Consider the following 19,040-nt stretch of genomic DNA (forward strand, 5'->3'; position numbering starts at 1 on the left):
GCACACAGCTAAAGACACACTGCTCTGAAAGTCTGCCAGTGTTTTAAGGTCACATGGAAGCAGCAGCCTCAGAAATTTGATTTCTTCAGCCGTGGTCAGTACATGGCGCAGCCTTCCCAGCACAAGGGGGTAAAACACAGCTGGCAGGACAATGGGGGTGCTTTGCTTAGACTCACCTGCACTGACGTTTCATTATCAGGTGATGCTAAGACAGAAACTGCTAATTGGAGTAACTTTTATACCAAAACCCCACCTAATTCTTCCTTCAGCCTGGCTGCTCCCAAGCCAACATTCCTTGTCCCATGCAGCTGCTCTCCAGGAGGAGCTCTCATGCCCACGCAGGTTCCAGGGGTTTCACCAAACCCACTCGTGGGCTGGATTGTGGCAGGAACTGCCCCAGTGCTGCTGCCTGCTCGGGATACAGCAGCCAGCTGCCATTCATTGCTCCTGCCTCTCCTCACCTTCCCTTCTGAGGCACAAATACCCAATTCATAAATAAAGGTATTTTTGGATTATACTAGATCATCAAAACTGATTTGTCTGGTGTGAGGAGATGTGAAAGGTGAGGTTCACTCATGCAGCTCGCAGTAAGGTACTAAATGCCTTCTACCTTGCAGTGCACTGGGATTAGCTGAAAATTAAGACCAGATAGAGTTACAGAATATATATATATATAAAATAAGCCTTTTTTTTGCATTGTATCACCATTGAAATTTCTCTCTTTTCTTGTTTGATGACTAATTTAAGCATTAAAATCTTATGTTTTAATTGAATAGAGTGGGATGTGAAAGAATCACCACATCACAAACTAAAGGAACGCCCAAAAGTGTTGAGTATTTTATACAAAAGTGTGAAGATCAAAATTTATTAAAAATGCTACTGCATAGATATAGCTTCCTCTCATCTTAACTTCACTGTTATTCTTACAACAGTCTTTGAAACAGAATTCTTAATCTGAAACTCATATTAAAATGAGATGCTCTGATAGGGTGACAAAAGTGTATAGCAAATACATGCAGGGGAAAATCTGCTGGTGGGCTGTTCCAAGGTCTTCTAATTTTTGCTTCGGTCAAATAGTTAACATTTTATTGTTTTTCAGAAAACATTATGAATATTAGAACATCTGGCTTACTCAGTATAAATCTGAATTTAGCAAAGATACTAGTCTAAACATTTACTACAGTTTTAGAGGGGAACACTGTGCAGGAAACCTGGGCAACGTTTTGTGAAAAACAGCTCCTCCAAACCAACACTAGCCAGAAGAAGAAATGAAACCAGTTCTCACTTAGGCCAACACTTGACCTTCTTGACCAAGAATACCCAGGACTGAAGGAAAATGTCTTTACATAGCCTGTGGGGAAGGGAGGAAGTATTGTGACGGTTGTCATTTCAAGGAGCTGAGGCAAGGTCCCCCTCCCAGAGCGGCAGAAGCGCTGAGGCTGGCAGGGACCTCTGGAGGTCAGCGAGTGCAGCCCTGCTCGCTCAGAGCAGCTGTCAAACACTGTTAGGAACCAGGGCCCGTTCACATTAGAGACAGCCCTCCCTGCTACCCCAGCATCTCCCCTGACCACTGCAGGGATTCTGGAAATGCAATGGGACCCATACAGATGCTTCCGAAACAAAAAAAAAGGGGCGGGTGGATTCAAAGTTCCTCTGTTCCCCTACTCATTAGATGGGGAATGATTAAAAAAAAAAAAAAAAATCAAACCAACCAGTAAAAAATTAACCTCTGAAATTCATTTCTACAATGTCATTCCAAAAGGTGTGAGTCTGTGTCTTTTCCAGACGCAACCTCCAACCTTTATTTCATGACATTTGCCACTCTTGCTCTTGTCCTAAGTATTCCAGTGTTTGACATTTTCACCAGACCCTGAATTTCAAAGCAGCCTGGTTTCTACAATAACATAAAGTTAGTGTGTAAGCACTATAAGTAGATACTCAAGCTATAGTAAATCTCAAGCTGTGCAACACACTCTGAAGAAGTTTTCTGATCTTTACTGTGTTTGGGTAAGCATTTTTTTATTTATAAAAAAGGAATAGAAAACCAAAGCAACACAAAACCACAACCGTCTTCTACCGTTGGCCCAATCAAATGAAACATCTGTTTAGAATTTTATATTTGTTCCTCAGTCTTCCTAAAGAAAATAAAAATAGATGTCATTAGTTCAGCTCATTGATTTTTCTGCCTGTTTGAACCAATTGAGAAAAAATATTGATTAGGACTGATCCTTTCCTAAGGGCATCTGATAAAGAAAGGAATACAAAAATACCACTGAGGATAGCAAAAAAGCTTTGTATTATCAGCATCAAGCTTCTCCTGACAAAGTGCTAGAGGTCCCTGCGCAGAGGCCGATCACTTACACACGTGGTTAGGGGCATTCTCCACAGAGAACCTGCATCCTCACTCTGAACCTCATCTGCCAAGCATGCATCCAATTACCAAAGAATAATCAATGACTGGTTATTCTCCTGAATGCTTGTCCAAGTCCTAGTCTGTATTACCATTGTAAATAAACAGGCATCACTCCTAAAAATTTGTCTCTTTGGATTTTATAATGCATATATCCAGTTTCAAGACATACAAAAAGTTATTTAAAGCAATGTTTTCTGTAAGGAATAAGTGTTCCATAACTTAAAAAAAAAAAAAAAAAAAAAAGGAATAAAAGAAAAAAAAGGCTTTTGTTACAAAATCACCTAAGAAAGCAGCAAGCCTGATTCAGAAGAGAAAAGAGAAAAAGATGTAAACATGATTGCTTTACTTTTGAGATTTATCCCTTTCAGAGAAACCAAGAAACAGTTTTGACAGCCTCAGGGGAAACGGCATGGCCTGACCCAAATAGAAGAGGCTTTCACAAGGACCAGTATCTCAAAAAATGCTTTAAAGGGGTCACTTTCCTAAAGAGTATTCTCATAAAAATGAAATGCAGGGGAGGTGTTTATTCAAGCACTGCAAGGATGAGCTGGGGGGAAAAGAATCATATTTGGGGTGGATTTATGCACCTTTGTCAAAGGAACCAAGTAACTTTGCATTGCAGCTGCATTTTCACACAGGCAAAGTTCACTTCCATTCAAACCAACAAGCCAATCAACCATATGCTTATATCAAAATTATATACCTGAGATAAAAAGAAGCTCCTCAGTCAACTTATTTTAAAGTGTTTTTTTTTAATTGATTCTTTCAAATAATTTAAGCATAAAAGTAAAAAATAATTTGACTAATTCCTAGGTTTTCTTCTCTCCAGCCCAGCTCTATGACGCTTTAGATACAATTTGATGCCAAAACACTGCTGTGCCTTCAATGAACTTCTGGGACACCAGCCAGAAGAATTCTAATACATTGGTAAACATTTCTTTGATTTTACTTTAATATTTAAAAAAAAAAAAAAAAAAAAGTGGACAAGTAAAGGCCACAGATGCCCTTACATAATATTCCTTCTAGCTCTCTAATGCTTAGGCTCTATGCAAAAAACGTTTTAACAAACACGCTCCACATACTACCTATATTCAGTTTTACCTATTCAAAAATTTATTTGCCATAGGCAGGCAGCCTTGTCCTTCTTGATCTAAATCTTGTTCACATTCTTTTCTTAAATGCAAACATTGGCAAACACTTTTAAGAATTCAAATTTTCCCAGCATAGCCATAGCCAAACTATGCGACAGTTTCATCCAAATACAACTGTGTGCCTTTACATTATTCATTATTTTCTATCAAAAGAATAATATGGTTGAGAATAAAAGCATTAGCCCATTATATGCAACTGATTATGACAGGCCTATTATGCTGGCATAATAAGGCAGTCTGCTTTGGCAGTGAAATGAGAGCTGCAACTCACCAACTGCAAACTTAGATCTTGAAAACCTCCCCAACAGTCAACTAGATTCAACTAGATTTTATTTTTCCAATTTTTTTGCATTAGCTTCCTTTTCATAAAATTTATGCTTTCAATCCCAGCAGTCAGGCTGTACCTATTTAAAACAGGAAAACTGTCTAGAGGTTAATAAAAAAAAAGTACTTGAGTATTTTGTTAAAAATTGGGAGCTTGAGTACTTTACTTTTACAAAATAATGTAATGCAACACCATTCATCTCAATCAAATCCCTCCATTATCCCACCACAGTCACTGACAAACTCACTTGGCATCTCTCTATTTCTCAGAATTACACAGAGCAGATGGCAAGTGCATTCCTTGCCTTACTGTAAACTTGAAATGTTGCCCTGGGTAGAGCACAAGTTTCATGTGCATGTCCTTTTTACTCAGTGAGCTATTTGGATGACTTACAGCATGGATATAATGTGTCTCAGTATTGCATGTCTTGCCTCATAGATAAACCTCACAATTTGCATAAACTAGCTCAAAAGAACATAACAAACCAGAAAAGTCAAACTCTGGTAAACTAGCAAAATCCCCCAGCAAAGTTGTATATTTTGTTATGGTGTTTCCAAAGGAAAACCCAGCACAACACTAACAATTTAACCAATAATTGCTCTGCAATCCTATTCCAGTAGCAAGGTTAGGGCTGCAAAAAGACCATTCACTTGAGTTCCACGTCATGCAGTTCAAGCCAAAAATATAACTAAGATATAAAGGGTTGAATTTCACTTTACTCAAGTCTCCAGTCTTTGAAAACTGTAATGAATATGCACTCCAAAATAAGAGCTGAATTCGGAAAAAACACTGACATATGATGTAAATTCATTTTAAATTTAAATGTTAGAGATATGTTTGCAATTATCAGCATGTTGTTAAAGAATCTCATCCTGAGAATATCATCAAATAGTAATGTGAAATACAGTGTTACCATTTTGAGAACAAAGGGACTCTGAATGAGTAATCAATAGCAACTGGCAGAAAATGAGGCATTAATTATGATCCTCTCTAGTGTTTTGTCTCAAACAACATTTCATTAAATATATTGTGCTAACCTGTACATCTTCAAGCCATTACCAATAGATTTGATCAGATACATTTTTGGTCTGTTTCAGGAGGAGGAAAATATCAGAATTAGAAAACCAAAACAACATCTAAAGTGTTATATGATAACTTGAGCTTTTTTTTCTTGATCAATTTAAAGGAAATCAGGGGTTGCCAATAAAACATCTCAGGAGAGAATCCTCTAACAACATGTTGATAATTGCAAACATATTCTTCATTTAGAAAAAATACTTAGGTCTTATAATCTCAGTGTAGTCTCTTGAAAATTTAATTATCATCTCCTATACCTAAAGTATCATGCAGGTTTGAGAAGATAATGACAGTCATCCATCAACTGCATCCTGCCAGTGTAATCAGGCTAATCTAGCTCACTGGATTTAAAACCAGCTACCTAGGGTACTAAATACTGAAGTGATGCAACATCATAAACAAAATTACATTTAGCTTTACTGTCTTTCCAATTAATGGTAACACCGGTAAGTTATCAATATAGTCTCTTTTTACACCAAAGCTTTTCCAGATCACCAAGAGCTGCTTATTCATGTGTGCACCTAAGCAGAGGCTGCTACTGGGCAAATTCTGTTCATGTGTAAACACACTGCGATTGAGCACAGGGGCAGAGGAGAGAGGAGAAAGGGGTTTATTCAGAATTACATATATGGTGGGGGTTTTTTTAGCAGGGAGGAGAGCAAAGATTAAATGCAAAGGGAAGAAATAATTTTGTACTATTTTTGCATCTAAATGTCTTTAAAGAGCCTGATTAACACAAATATTTTGAAGAGTCCCTTCCTTCTCTTTTGCAATATTGTCTTCCCTGCACTCATGCTGCATATTGGCCAGACTACAAATTCGGTTTTACACTTCTAAAGCGGCACCCTGCTGATGTTGGTGTCCAATCCCGGAGGTTCTGCTGCCTCAGCTTGTCTTCCTTCATCCCCCCGGGCAAGGTATTTTTGCCTTGCTGACTGAATTCTAGGAAGGCATTACTAAGCATTGTGATTACAGGTCAGGCACCCCTCCCTTTGCCCCTGAATCTTTTTCCTACATTATGAAAACAGTAATTTGAACAGCTTCCTTTCTGTGATTATACAAAAGCCACTTTCTGGAAAATTCCAAAATTTACAAGAGAAGTTGCTGAGTGGTTATTCATCTATTTTTTTTTATGGTACCACCCTCCTTCCTTTCCTTTATGATTACAAGATACTAGCATGAAGAGTCAATATTATAATAAAGGATTTTATGCCGAGTCTTATTTACAGAAGTCAGACTATAAAGGATATTATAAAGCTCAAACTATCTTCACATATGTTCCTTAGTTCTCAGACTACCCTCTGCATCTTCAGCAAAATTATTTAAAAATATTTCAGCCCATTAGTAGGTAATTTAATGTATATAGTATGGAAGCCATACATCTCCTCTCCCACACAACCAAGAGAAAAATCTCTCTTGTTCTAAGAACCAAGTCAGAAAATTATTAACACAATGAGGGTACATTAATAAAGGTACCAGTTAATTGTTAGAACTTAGCATGGAGAACCCACAAGTTTTCACATATGATCAAGGGAGAGGCTCATTTCAATACTAGGGTGCTAGGAAATGGCCAGAAGATATCTTAAGCTACAATATCCTCTCCTGAATAAATGTAATCCTCCTCTCCCTGCTCTTCAGAAACCTGTGCCAGCAGGAGCACCAGTGTCTGGAAAAACACTCCAGAACACAGCTGAAACCAATACAAGCTGGATGGTTTAGTTCCATGAAGGAGGAATGTAAATGACAACTCTTGTGCTTCTCTCCAGCACTGAGTGAGTGCCCAAGCTCTGCTCTCCCACCCATCCCAGGACTGATCTCAGTAACAGGCTGCCTACACACCACCCCTCTGCTCCCCCTCCCCAGTCCTGCAAAGGGCCTCTGTTCTTGACACCAGTTATTTGTGCAAATGTGAAGTTTGGGAAGGGACTTTCTCTACCTAATAATTAAAAAAGGAAGGCAAATGGGGGCTTAACATACTAGAGTAATTACAGACAAAAGGAATGCACACTTCAAGAAAATCCAAAGGGCAACCCAGCTCATTCAGATAAGCAGGCATGGCTGGGAGTACAGAGCTGAGCTAATATTTTCCCCATCCCCCAGTAATACCAAAATTTGTAACTGAGAAGCACCCAGCTCTGAGCCAGTCAGAATAGCTGGACATAAACAGCAATTCACCAAAGAAGTTTCATCTGCACTCCATGCTATAGCATTATTTTTCCTTCCTTACGTAGCAATATGCAAGATTAGATGCATATTAGTCTACAGAATATCCATAACCTTATATACAATCAAGAATAAACCAAAAGAATGAAGGTGGCAAGAAAATTTGCCAACCCTAAATAGTGTGAGAAATAGAAAGGCAAAGACAAGAAACTTACTTGTTTCTTGGTAAAGGCATTGAAAATTATTCCTTACAGAACTGCTCCCCCTTTATAAATAGCATCCCTCCTCCAACTATAACAAATTCCTAACACCTGCTACCCACTTCATTCCAGGGGGAATGTCTTCCCTGATTAACTTCAGGTGGTCACCTCCAGCGCTGGCAAAAGAAATCTAGCCTGTGCCCCATACATTTTTACTTTCTGAAAAGGTTCTGCACACTCCTTATCTGCTGAGTGACAGGAGATATTTTCCCCATAGCACAATAAGTAATTCACATCTAATAAATCATGATGAAAAGAAAGTTAATATTGTTTGATTCTACTTGAGAAGTAAAATAAAGCAAAATAAACTGAAGTTCAGGCATTCCATCTGCCCTTAAACTATATATCCTTCTCCCCATCCCAATCTTTTAGGATGGTATCAGCTGGCAGAATCCAGAGTCACTGCTTCAGTTAACATTGTGTCAGCCTTTCCTTCAGCAGCTGCATTTCTTAGAGATTGATAGCTCAGCTGTAAAAATCTGCTTCAGGGAGACACCTGATATCAAAAGTGTCAGAGAAGGGGAGATTAAAAAGAGAAAATTTACAAAATAAAACCAGTTTTCCAGCATTAAAGTTATATTGGTATTAAAACCCCCACACATGTATAAGCCTTAAATTTTTTTTATACTTCCATAACTCAGCATTACTTGGATTTAAGGAGGCATCATGTTCTCTGTACTGCTTCTAAAACTATGTGAGAAAGGAAGAAAAGCAACTGGTGCCACTGCTTGTAGCCTTTCTAAGGCCCCACTCATCAGAAAGGTGCAGAAAATTATGTAATTTTCTGCCTCATTGGAAAGATCCATCTAAAGCATCTTCAAACATACACCAGCAGCGAGGAGGAAGAGATTTCTTGTTGTTTAATAGACACTGGTTGGCAGAAACGCTGGCAAAGCATCCCAGGAGCAACTGCAGTGCCAGGCTGCCACACTGCTCCTCGGGAGCACACCTGCAGCCTGAGGTGGATTTATCTGTGTGCCTTCACCCTCATCTGAACAACAACCACCTGGGAAAAGACCATGTGCTACAAAGACATCGTTCTAGTCTAACTCTTACATTTTAAGCAACATCCCAGCTGTCAAATGCCACTAAAATCCTACTCTACCCCACTATTCACAATCACTCATTTCTTTCACTGTTGTCACTTCTGAGTTTTTTGTCATCACAAAACTTGTATTTCCAATTACATTTATCATATTCTTCTCTACATTTCCATTTTTGTTAGTAAATCTCATTTCTGCTTCCCACATACATTTTGCACATTCTTATCACCTAACATTCGCAATTTTGTATGCTTAATCTTACAGCTGTTTAATGTTACCTGATGCTTTATTAAAAACATTAAAATCAATCTTCTCAATTACACCAAATACACATCTTACAGTTATATAATTTATAGAACTGTATAAATTAAAATTATAATATAAATAATAATATATAATTGTTTATATGACAATCATTATATTACTATTTATTTTATTAAAATAAATTTTAATGAGAATGTATAAATTTATTGCTACATAAAATTTATTAATATTAGTTAATATGTTTAGAAACATATTAAAAATACTTTTAAGTCAGTGCTATTTTCTGGTATCTATACTCTTGTTTTAACTTTTGCTTGCTTGATCCTCATCACCCAGCCAGTAATACAAAAAAGTTGCCATTTTTGCACAATACGAATGAGCTTTTATGTTCTCCCTAGACAGCTCAAATTTCTGGAGTTGTACCCTTATTACTCTTCCTCAGCTATTAGAGAGTGAGCTCTGAGATAACTACTTGCCCCAACATGGCAGGACGGTTCTATAGGTTTGAATTCTGCTCAAGCTGCTTTAAAGTCTCTTTAAATTTTAAAGAGGCAAATTACTGACTATGCAAAGACAAAATAACATACACTTGCAGTCATTTCTTTTGCTGAAGTGATCATCTGTTAAATTGCCCAAGAAATTGGTGCTAAAGGCATTTTTTGGGTTTATTTCAAAAGTTCTTATAGTGTTTGTTAAGAAACAATTTTTTTTACACAAAAATAAAACAAACTTTTTAGACCCTTAAGGATGTAACAGCTAACAAATACTGTCTAACATGCTGCCATTTCATTCTTTAACAAATAGCTAAATTTGAAGGCAAAAAGATGCTAACCTTTAAAGTTCCATGTTAAATTGTGAAGAAAGGAGAAAGTGGTAAATTCTGAAAAGTTGTCTGAAATCATGTCTTAATACGTTTACTTGAAGTATATCCCCATAAGGAGCACTAAGTGTGGTGCTAATGCGCATAAAATGTCATTGAGATGCTGCAAAATTCAGGCTAATTTAATAAAGCCTGATGTGCCTTACATCATGTTGCAATGATGCAATAATATGCTGCTAAATGAGTCACCTCACATTAGCTTCATGGCAACAGCAGAGTTGATGGCTATGGAAAGGAAAATGGGGCAGAAATATTACTGCAAATATTGATGGACCAGCTTTATGTTAGATATTTTTTCATCCAAGAAAAAGCTGCCTTATTTATTGTGTATTACCAACATACACAAAACTTATATAATAATAGCAGCAAAAATTAGTAAGAAATCCATCTGCCCCTAAATAAAATATATGTAGTGTACACAGAATCATATAATTATCCATATGCTGTCTGTGTAGTGCTATCCATTTCACACAGTATGTATATACATCATGTACTATAGTGTATATTTTATAAATTATTATTTTATATATATATGACTGTACATAGTCTAAGTGAAATGTAATTACTAAATTTAATCCATAGCTCCTTCCAGCACTCATATATTCTACAATTTTACCAGCAGCACTTTTTTCTAAATGGGTTTTATAAGTTCTGAAGTCCCCCATCATCATGTAGACCATAGAGATTAATGAGTAACAAAAATGGAGTAAATTAAGATACGACTCTTTATAAAAGGGAACCCTTTAAACACAAGTGCTGAATGCCTCTTTAGTTCCTGCCTAGCATCCATTACATTCAGCACTCAATTCTTCTCCTTTCCCACACACAGGATAGAGTGCAGACTTCAAATTATTATGAAGGGAGGAAAAATGTGTTATCTCCACATGTCAAAAAATCCATCATGTCTATTTTTCATGCATGATTGTTTAGAATGAAAATAGAACATTAAGGGGATAGTCACCAAAAATTTACTATCCTGAGCCCAGTGATGCCAGTGGGGAGAGACTGTGCCAGGCACATGAGAACAGGCACTGTGAGGCTAAAGGAGCATCCCCCACCAATTACCCAGGGCACTCTCAGGCTCCTGGGGATAATGTTACCTTCTGGGAAGACCCACACAAATAATTAGAAGAATTAGTCTAACAGCTACACATGTACTGCATATTTATCTCAATTTCACTTTAAAAATAGTGCAGACCCCTGGCTTTCTTTGAGCTCAGACCTGTCAAACCAATGTGCAGTGACAGCTGGGGACCTTTTTGATGATATTGGAAATGGGAGTAGTGAATTCAATATCTGAAGTCTAATCTTGTTTCTTTCACATAAGCTACTGTTTTCAGTACTAAATCACACAAATGTGAAGAAAACCCTTTTTATCACAAGAAGGTTTCTTAAAATTTACCCTTTACGTGATTTATAATTTGTGAAAAGCTGCCATTCCCAAAACTGCAATTACATGGCCAACAGGAATGGTGGAGCTCCCCACAAAAATCACAAACCACCAGCGTCCTTCCAATTCAAAGACACAGAAGAGACTTCATGTCAAGTCATGCAGCATTGCATTTCATTCTGACAGCTAAATAGAGTTTTTAGTATTTCTTCTAAAAGCTGTCAATTCTTCCTCCAGGTAAAAATTTTTGACGTTTATCTAAATCACCTTTGCATAAGCCTTAATTTGTCATTTTACCCATCCACTTAACGTCTATATACTTTTGGATGCTCCTTTTTGGCTTGTTTAAAACATCTGATGGAGAGAAAACCTGAGAACCTTCACTTCCTGCTAATAAAATATTCATAAATTAGCCATATTTACATTATTGTGACTAAATGCTACAGCTGAATCAGATTCTATTACCTAAGTCACTCAGGTTTCTAAGCTACATAGAAAATCAATCACACTTCAACTCCTACAGCCTAAATATAAAGCCTGTAGGTAGCAAACAGTCCCTACGAATCACTGCTTAGATTATTTTCAGTAAAAGGTGAGAATTATACTAAGACTCTGAAACACTGCAGTTTACAAGTAGTCTTGAAAATTTTCATTCTAGCCTTCTGTAAACTCAACAGAAAGTAAAAATTAAAACTCCTCACACTTCCATACTAGGTTATTAATACCTTTTACACCAGTAACATAAGGAAAGGAGGTAGGAAAAGGATGGATTCAAGAGTATTTGGAGAAGTTAGATATTTTCAATTCATCTGTACCAAATAACAAATTCAGGAGACTGACTAGCTTTTGCCATTTTACCATTTCAGAAACCTTATCCACTGTCCTTGAAGAACTCATGGTTCAGAGCAGAGACTAGAAAAGAGTGGGGTTGGTTGGTTTCAGAGAGGCAGAAAAGTAGTGGCTTGTAATTCCTCAACAACCTACTTTTTCTTTTTTTTTTTTTTTTTTATATATATAATACTGGAAGAAATAGACTGCAAATGTCAGAAGATAATGAAGTGATACTGGTTCAGCTGGAATACAGGATATAAAATTAATTTCCTTCTCAGATTGCATAATAGATGTTTTAATAAGGCTTTTACCACTTCCACATTTCACAGGTGAACTAAGGAACCAAGGACAACTAAAACTAGAGTTGAATACAGAGTGAAGCTGATAAAAAACAGCTAAGAGTTTATGATCAACCGTGGGTGAATGTATTAACTGAGATTTTGCAGGCGTCTGTTTTGGGCATCATTCCACCTCTTAATTAGTGACTTGGATGAAAAATGAAGACTACATTTACTAAACTCACAAAGCAAATAACCCATAAGGATCTACAAATGCAGTGCAAGCCTGGAATTCAAAACTGCACTGACAAATTCAGAGATGGTAAAAGCAATGTGTTTAAAAAGTAAACACATTTTTGTACATGGAACCTGTAAACTGAAAAACACAGGGTGAGGAATAGCAAGCTAGCCAGTATTACCATAAAAAGGTATTGGGAAATTTTAGATCACCACGGCTCAAATATGTATCAGGAACTGGATATTTGTTAGGAAAATAGGCAAATACCACCCAGCAAATCATTCACAGCACTGTCTGAAAGATCCAGAAAATTTCTTTTTGCCATGGTGGTAAGGCCCTAGGTGAGGCACTTGACCTCATTTAAAGCACTGGAATTCCCTAGAGTTGTGAAGCTACTGGAGAGCATTGAAGGCAGAGCATAAGCTTTTCTACCAATATTTCAGCCAGAGATAGATCCTGTTACATAGCCACTGTTAAAATATAGCTGCACTATACATGTCCAGGTAAAATTAACTCCAGTTATGTCTTATCTTTTCTAAGGACTCCTTATCATCTTCATCATCTAATGGTTTTTCCAGCCCCTACAGACTTAGAAGAGAGTAGATCCATGTCCACTGTCTGTAAGACAAGAGTTAGCTACTTTAATTACAAAGATGTTTAGATAAGGGACCAGGGAAACTTTCTTGAAGCAATTACACTTCAGTGGTTGAAAACAAAAGTGCTCATGCAGTCTTTTCCATCTCTAGACTTTTCTGGGAACTGACCACATGAAGCCTCTGTCAGGGACAATGCAGCTGATTCTTCATTTGGATTGCAATGACCTCTCATGATCACTTTGGACCTTCTCTGTGACAGATTTCAAACACTGTAGCTGCAATGAGAACTGCATTTCAAGGACTACCATGCATTCAAACAAACAAATCAAAAAGATTGAGAAATCCCACCACAGTCCAAGTGAAATGAATTCAAATGCTTTCAGATTTACCTGACAAAGACCAAAATAAAGTACAAACTGTAACTTATCACATGAATTTAAATGGAATTAAAATTTAATTGAAAGTTAACTCTATGTTCATTTTTTATTTTCCTGAATACAGAACTAATTCAGATTTACCTACAGTAACATTTTCCCCACATACTAAAAATTTTAAGGAAAAAGAAACTGAGGGAGATTAAATAGTCAGAAGCTTATCAAAGGGATAAACAGAACTAAAAGTGATGTTAATAGAAACAAACATGTATAAGATTGCAGGCTTATATAGCTATACATAAAAATTATTATTAAACAGTACTAGATAGAAACAATCCTAAATATATAGAGATATAAAAAGATTTTCCTCACTGAGAAACTGAACAACATAAATTACACTCACTACTGCAAAGCAGAGTGGAATTTTATGCAAAGTTCACATTAAACCATTTTCCAATACAAAACATTAATTTAATGAAAGAGTAATGCGGAAATTAATTTGATTCCAAAACTAATGTCAAATTTAAGTTATTATATTTAAATAGAGTACACACAGAGTTATTTCAACAATAGCAATTACACTAATACAATGTTTTACTGTCTAGACTGGCAATAATGTGAAGCCTATAACTCTCAGGTACAGAGCTGTACTGCTTTTTGGGAGAACGTTGCTGAAAGCTCACCCATACAGCTACAAATGGGTCTTTGTTTGCCACATCTGCGTTGCAGAGGAGTAGTAAAGGCTGTGAGAATGATCCTTTCTTAATAGGGGAAGCATTGCCACATGGTGCTGCCCATTCATACTTCCCAAGCTACTAGTTAAAAGACAGAAAACCAACATGTCAAATTCATATGCTAGATGTTATCCCTCCAGAAGAAAGACACTTCTGAAAATATCAGCTCAAAGGAAATAGTCAACCTACAATAAAATTACAAAATGTTCTAAGAAAAATTAATTTCTTAGAATTATAAACATATTAGTTATTTAAATCTTTATCAACAGACACTGAATGTAATCACATGCTAATTATACTTTTTAAACAGTCAAACTTCCTGTACATTCAAAACAAACTTTTAAACAATGATCAAAGTATTCTTAATCTGGCTCATTAGAAATAACATGAAGATGTTTAGATGAATCATCACACTAAAATGAAGAAACTCTGTACTTACTTGACAGCCAGGTAAGCCTGTATCTCTACCATACAGTGGAAATGGACCTCTGTCGGAGGTTTTTCCTATAAAAGGAAGAAATTAAAAATCTGGTTATTTTTAAAATCCCCTAGACATCAAATTCAGTTGTTCTTTTATGCAATTTAGAAAATCTATTAGTATTATAATAAATTTACAAACATTAAGTTGCATTAATAAAATCAGGTTTTTATATGTGTGTTTAACACGCTCAAACAACACTACAGTAACAGATGACATATTTACCTAATTAAATTCATTTTGTAACCAGTCAGATACTATAAAATATTCCTATTCAGTATGTTGAAATATAAAAGGCAAAATCCATTTTTATTTCCATTATCAACAAGCAAAGGTAGAGACACTTTCAGACATTTCTCCTTCCTACATGAAAGTAACACTTAGCTGGTATCCATCTTAGACAATGAATATACTGAGCAATAAAACAAAACCACATGAAAAGCAAACAAAAACTTCATTCAAAACAATAAAACTCACACCACCCTTAAACCATGGCTGATTCATTCAGCTCTTGACACTCACCCCTAAATCCTTAAAAATCTTTTTGTTTAATGTACAGATCAGCAGGCACAAAACTCAAGCAATACAACTGGCCAAGACAGCAAATGCAGTTTTTGTGGTACATAGAGAACACGGTGCAGAGTGGCTGCCTTCTGATGTTGCTGCCTCAGGTCGCAAGACATTAGCAATGGGTTTGCCAGCTCCAGAAAATCTACTTAGTGCTGTATTTATTAGGTATGCCACCAAAATGGCATGTTTGCATATGAAAACTCAGTGTGCAACTTCTCCAGTAGAGCTCAGAAGTTTATCAATCTACACTTTGAAAAAGATCTTTAATAGAAGCCCGCTGAACAATGCCAAGCATCAGACACTCATCAAGTTTGTGTGTAACAAAAAACACCAAGTGCATGTGCCTGCCCTAATTACAGCACAGTTAGGACTCAGAAAAACCCTGTACCACCACTCAGTCTGATCCAAAGGCAAGCATTAATTAACCAGATCTACCCATTTGAAAATGAATGCTACCTCACCCAACTAGGCATTCCCTTTGCAAATGATGTGTGTGTTATCCTGTCCTAATAAGAAGAGAAAGTAGCCTCTCTTTCACATTCCCATTTCAGTGATAAATAGCTCCATGTTACTGCAATTGCACTTCAAGAACAGGACTTCCTTTCCTTTTTCTGATTTTTCTCTCTTACTACCTGAAGTCCCTAAATATAATTTCATAAGAGGAAAATCTAAAGTAAGCTTTTTGTTAATTTTAAAAGTGCGTCTTGCGTAAGCAGGGAGGAAGAGGAAGTCTGAATCTCTTGGAACAACATCTCTGCAAGATTATCATCATGATAGCTACCAATGGTATGGTCAACAATAGTTTGCTTGAAAAATGGTAGCTCTGCTGTAACAAAGGCAGAAAAAAAGTTAACATTTTTCTGCTGAAGCAATTTGCCTCTAACAATCTATCAAGCACCAAGCAAATAAAATACCTAGCATGCAAAATTATAAGTAGTAGGATGAATCATGCTGTTCATTTTAAACCAGACTCAGCACTTTCTTTCCAGAAAATGAGAATCTCATATCACATGATAAACAACTTTGACTGAAGTATGCAGTATTCTAGGCAGGCTTTAAAACAAATATTTGTACAAGAGTCAATTACAGAGGCTAGAAAAATTATGATTTAAATTATGGTTTGTGTAGTAAGCAAGAAGTTATTAGATAAGAATGCATAAAATCATGTTATTTAAATGTTATAATTTTTTAAGTATGGCAGATTCATATTAAATGAGAAAAGCTTACTCCAACAGCACAATCTATATTAAATTTCATTCCAAGAAGTGACCAGGAAAAGTCAAAGCTTTCTGATGCTGCAGTGCCTAAATATTTACCAAAAATTAGCTGGAGCAAATTAACATTTAACCCACGTTCAAATGTCCAAGCTTTTCAATGAAGAGTTTGGAAAACAACCCAGGATCAACCATGAGAGGGTGCCTTTCACAGATAGTCTTCCAAACACATTCCCCTTTCAAGCACTTAGGACTCTCAAACTTGCAATAGTGTCACAATATTAAGGTACACATTTTTTAAACACCAAAAATTAACAGGCACACACTGCACTCAAGTCCTGAGCCCACACTCAAGTCCTGCTCCTGGTTCCCTCTCAGCTGTGGAGCTGCGCCTTGTGGTGCCTCGCGTGGGACTGGAGCAGTGGCAGCAGCTTGATCTCCACATCAGCCCAGCACAAGGATGGGACAGAAGTGGGTGATCCTGGGCACTTCACTGAGTGCAGTGAAGCCTCTGAAGCTTCAGTGAGAAAACACCAAGGTTTCCCAGCACCCGCTGCCTGAACATATCACAGGACAGCTTCACTTCTAACGCAATGGAAAGGTGATGGAGTGCAGACTTCACACTGCCCCTTGTCATCAACACTCTGCAGCTGCTCCAGCCTAGGCACAATGCTACTCTCACTAGTTAAACCTTGGTAAGCTAATGCCAAAGGTAATGTTTACTTCTCAATAGAAACAGAAAATACTTGAAAGGTGGGTGATGTCAGGATTGAGAAGATGACACTTCCTTGATGGTTCACTAACAGGTAAGTCCCATAGACACACTCTGATCAACTCGGGCAGTCTCTAGCATCCAATAAAGTTCATACACATGGCCAAATATATCAAAGCAGAATTACTTTGGTGGTTTTCAGCTTATGAAATACTTTTCTTGTTTACTCATACTCTCTACGGATTGGCAGAAGAGCATAAAAATGTAGAGGTTACAGTAAAACCCCAAATTACTGGAGTCCCAGTGCTTATGAGAATGCAAACTCTAAAAACACAATGAGAGTGAGAGCCAAAGCAGACCCTGACTTGCAGGCTTACCCCACAAGATTTGCAGCTGAGTCTGTTATGCCCTCTCTCAGGTCTTGTCTCACTCAGTGCCCACTACACAGATGGCAATAGTCTCTTTTGCATTGCAGCTGGAAATTCAGAAACACTAATGCTCAGCATTTCGGGGACACAAGGAAATTCATTGTGGCACCCAATATTAATTAGAAGAAGGAGAGCAAAAAACACTATAAAATGACAAAATCCTTATTGAACACTTTCATTTGCACAGGTTTGTGTAGAGATGGAGGTACGGTAGTGCACAGACTTATCAGCTGGAAAGGTAAAGCAGATGCCCAGATGAAGTTTATTTCCTCTTCAGATCTGATTTTATTTTCACACAAGGAAACATTTAGATGTTGCCATTCTAAAAGCAAAATCTATGCCTTGCTTACAAAGTAGCATCATGGTAAACTTTTCTTCAGGTTACATCCTAGTGGCTCTATATACCAGAGTTGTTTATTCCAAGCAGACTTGGAATAAAGCAATAGACATTTAAAAACAATTGAGTTGGTTATATGCAAAAATTTTAAATTTGCACAGGTCAATTAACAAGGCATTTGAATCTTTTAATAACTTAGAATTAATATGTTTTATTGGGCCTTGGGGTTTTTTTTAAAGTATGTTTTTATCAGAGAAAATGTCAAGAACCTAGTCACCACCTAACAGTCTTAGATTTCAGGGACAATGGAATTAACAGAAACCCAACCAAGAAAATCCCACTAGGCATTTTGAACCACAAATATTTCCCAACTGCATAAATTTAAAACCCTGACACATTCTCTACCAATTCAAACATTAATAAGCATTTAGTAAATAATTTTTTTCTCTTGCAATCATTTGTCTAAATGTGATATGCTCACAACTTAACATAGCCTTTGAATACCACACGAGGAATTGTCTTCCACAATACATCTCTACGTATAACAGCTGTGCAGCCTAAATACTCTGAACACAGAAGGAACTGAAACAGCAAGATGCAAAGTGATAGTGAGCTGAAAACAGCACTACATTAACTCAGTTGAGGACTACTTCAGTGATTGTGCTATAAATGCCTGCCAGTACAAAACAGCCTTTTCCCACTGCTTCTAGAAAATGCTTGGCTTATGAGAAGATGACAGAACTCTCAAAAAATTATTTCAATTTCCCAAAGAATTAACCCTTTACAGACTGGAGATCTTTCTGTGCATTGCTAAGAATTTGTTTGGTTGGCAGTATGGAAAGCAACGTCGTCTTTTAATGAGCAATGTTTATCATCCAGTATGAATGCTATAGTGACCACAGCTGGCAGCTGCTCTGTTTGTCAGACATTAAGTATGTCTGGCCTACTTGTACAGAGAATCTGCTGTAAGTGAATACTGAAGCGTGTTTTTACAGTTCCTAAATATCATTTCTTCAATGATAACACTTTAAACTGGTCCCTACAGACAGCCTACCCAAAAATCAGCTTATAAACATTGTTGACAAGTTTGAGAATTTATTTTTCTTTTCAAGTTATTAAAGTGATGTTTTCAGTTTAATATTTCAATTCAATTCAGCTAGAAATCAATTATTAGATTGCTTTCTTCCCCCTCCACATCCATAAAAGTATGTGTCTCTGTTACCTACTGAATGAATACATACAAATAATTTTTCATCTGCAGATCCACTGTAACAAGGAACAAGC

General features: G+C 36.9%; 1 protein-coding gene across 6 annotated transcripts in view; it reads right to left on the reverse strand.

The window, feature by feature from the left end:
- TCF12 (transcription factor 12) overlaps window positions 1-19,040 on the reverse strand; it is a 158,991-nt gene that overhangs the window by 55,670 nt on the left and 84,281 nt on the right. For all 6 annotated transcript variants that reach the window (XM_030281176.4, XM_030281177.4, XM_030281175.4 and 3 more), the window contains exon 7: window positions 14,457-14,521. In XM_030281176.4, the coding sequence (XP_030137036.3) occupies window positions 14,457-14,521 (65 nt within the window). The remainder of the gene's footprint in view (window positions 1-14,456; window positions 14,522-19,040) is intronic.

The sequence above is a fragment of the Taeniopygia guttata genome, chromosome 10 (genome assembly GCF_048771995.1).
Source record: "Taeniopygia guttata chromosome 10, bTaeGut7.mat, whole genome shotgun sequence".
Taxonomy (NCBI): Eukaryota; Metazoa; Chordata; class Aves; order Passeriformes; family Estrildidae; genus Taeniopygia; species Taeniopygia guttata.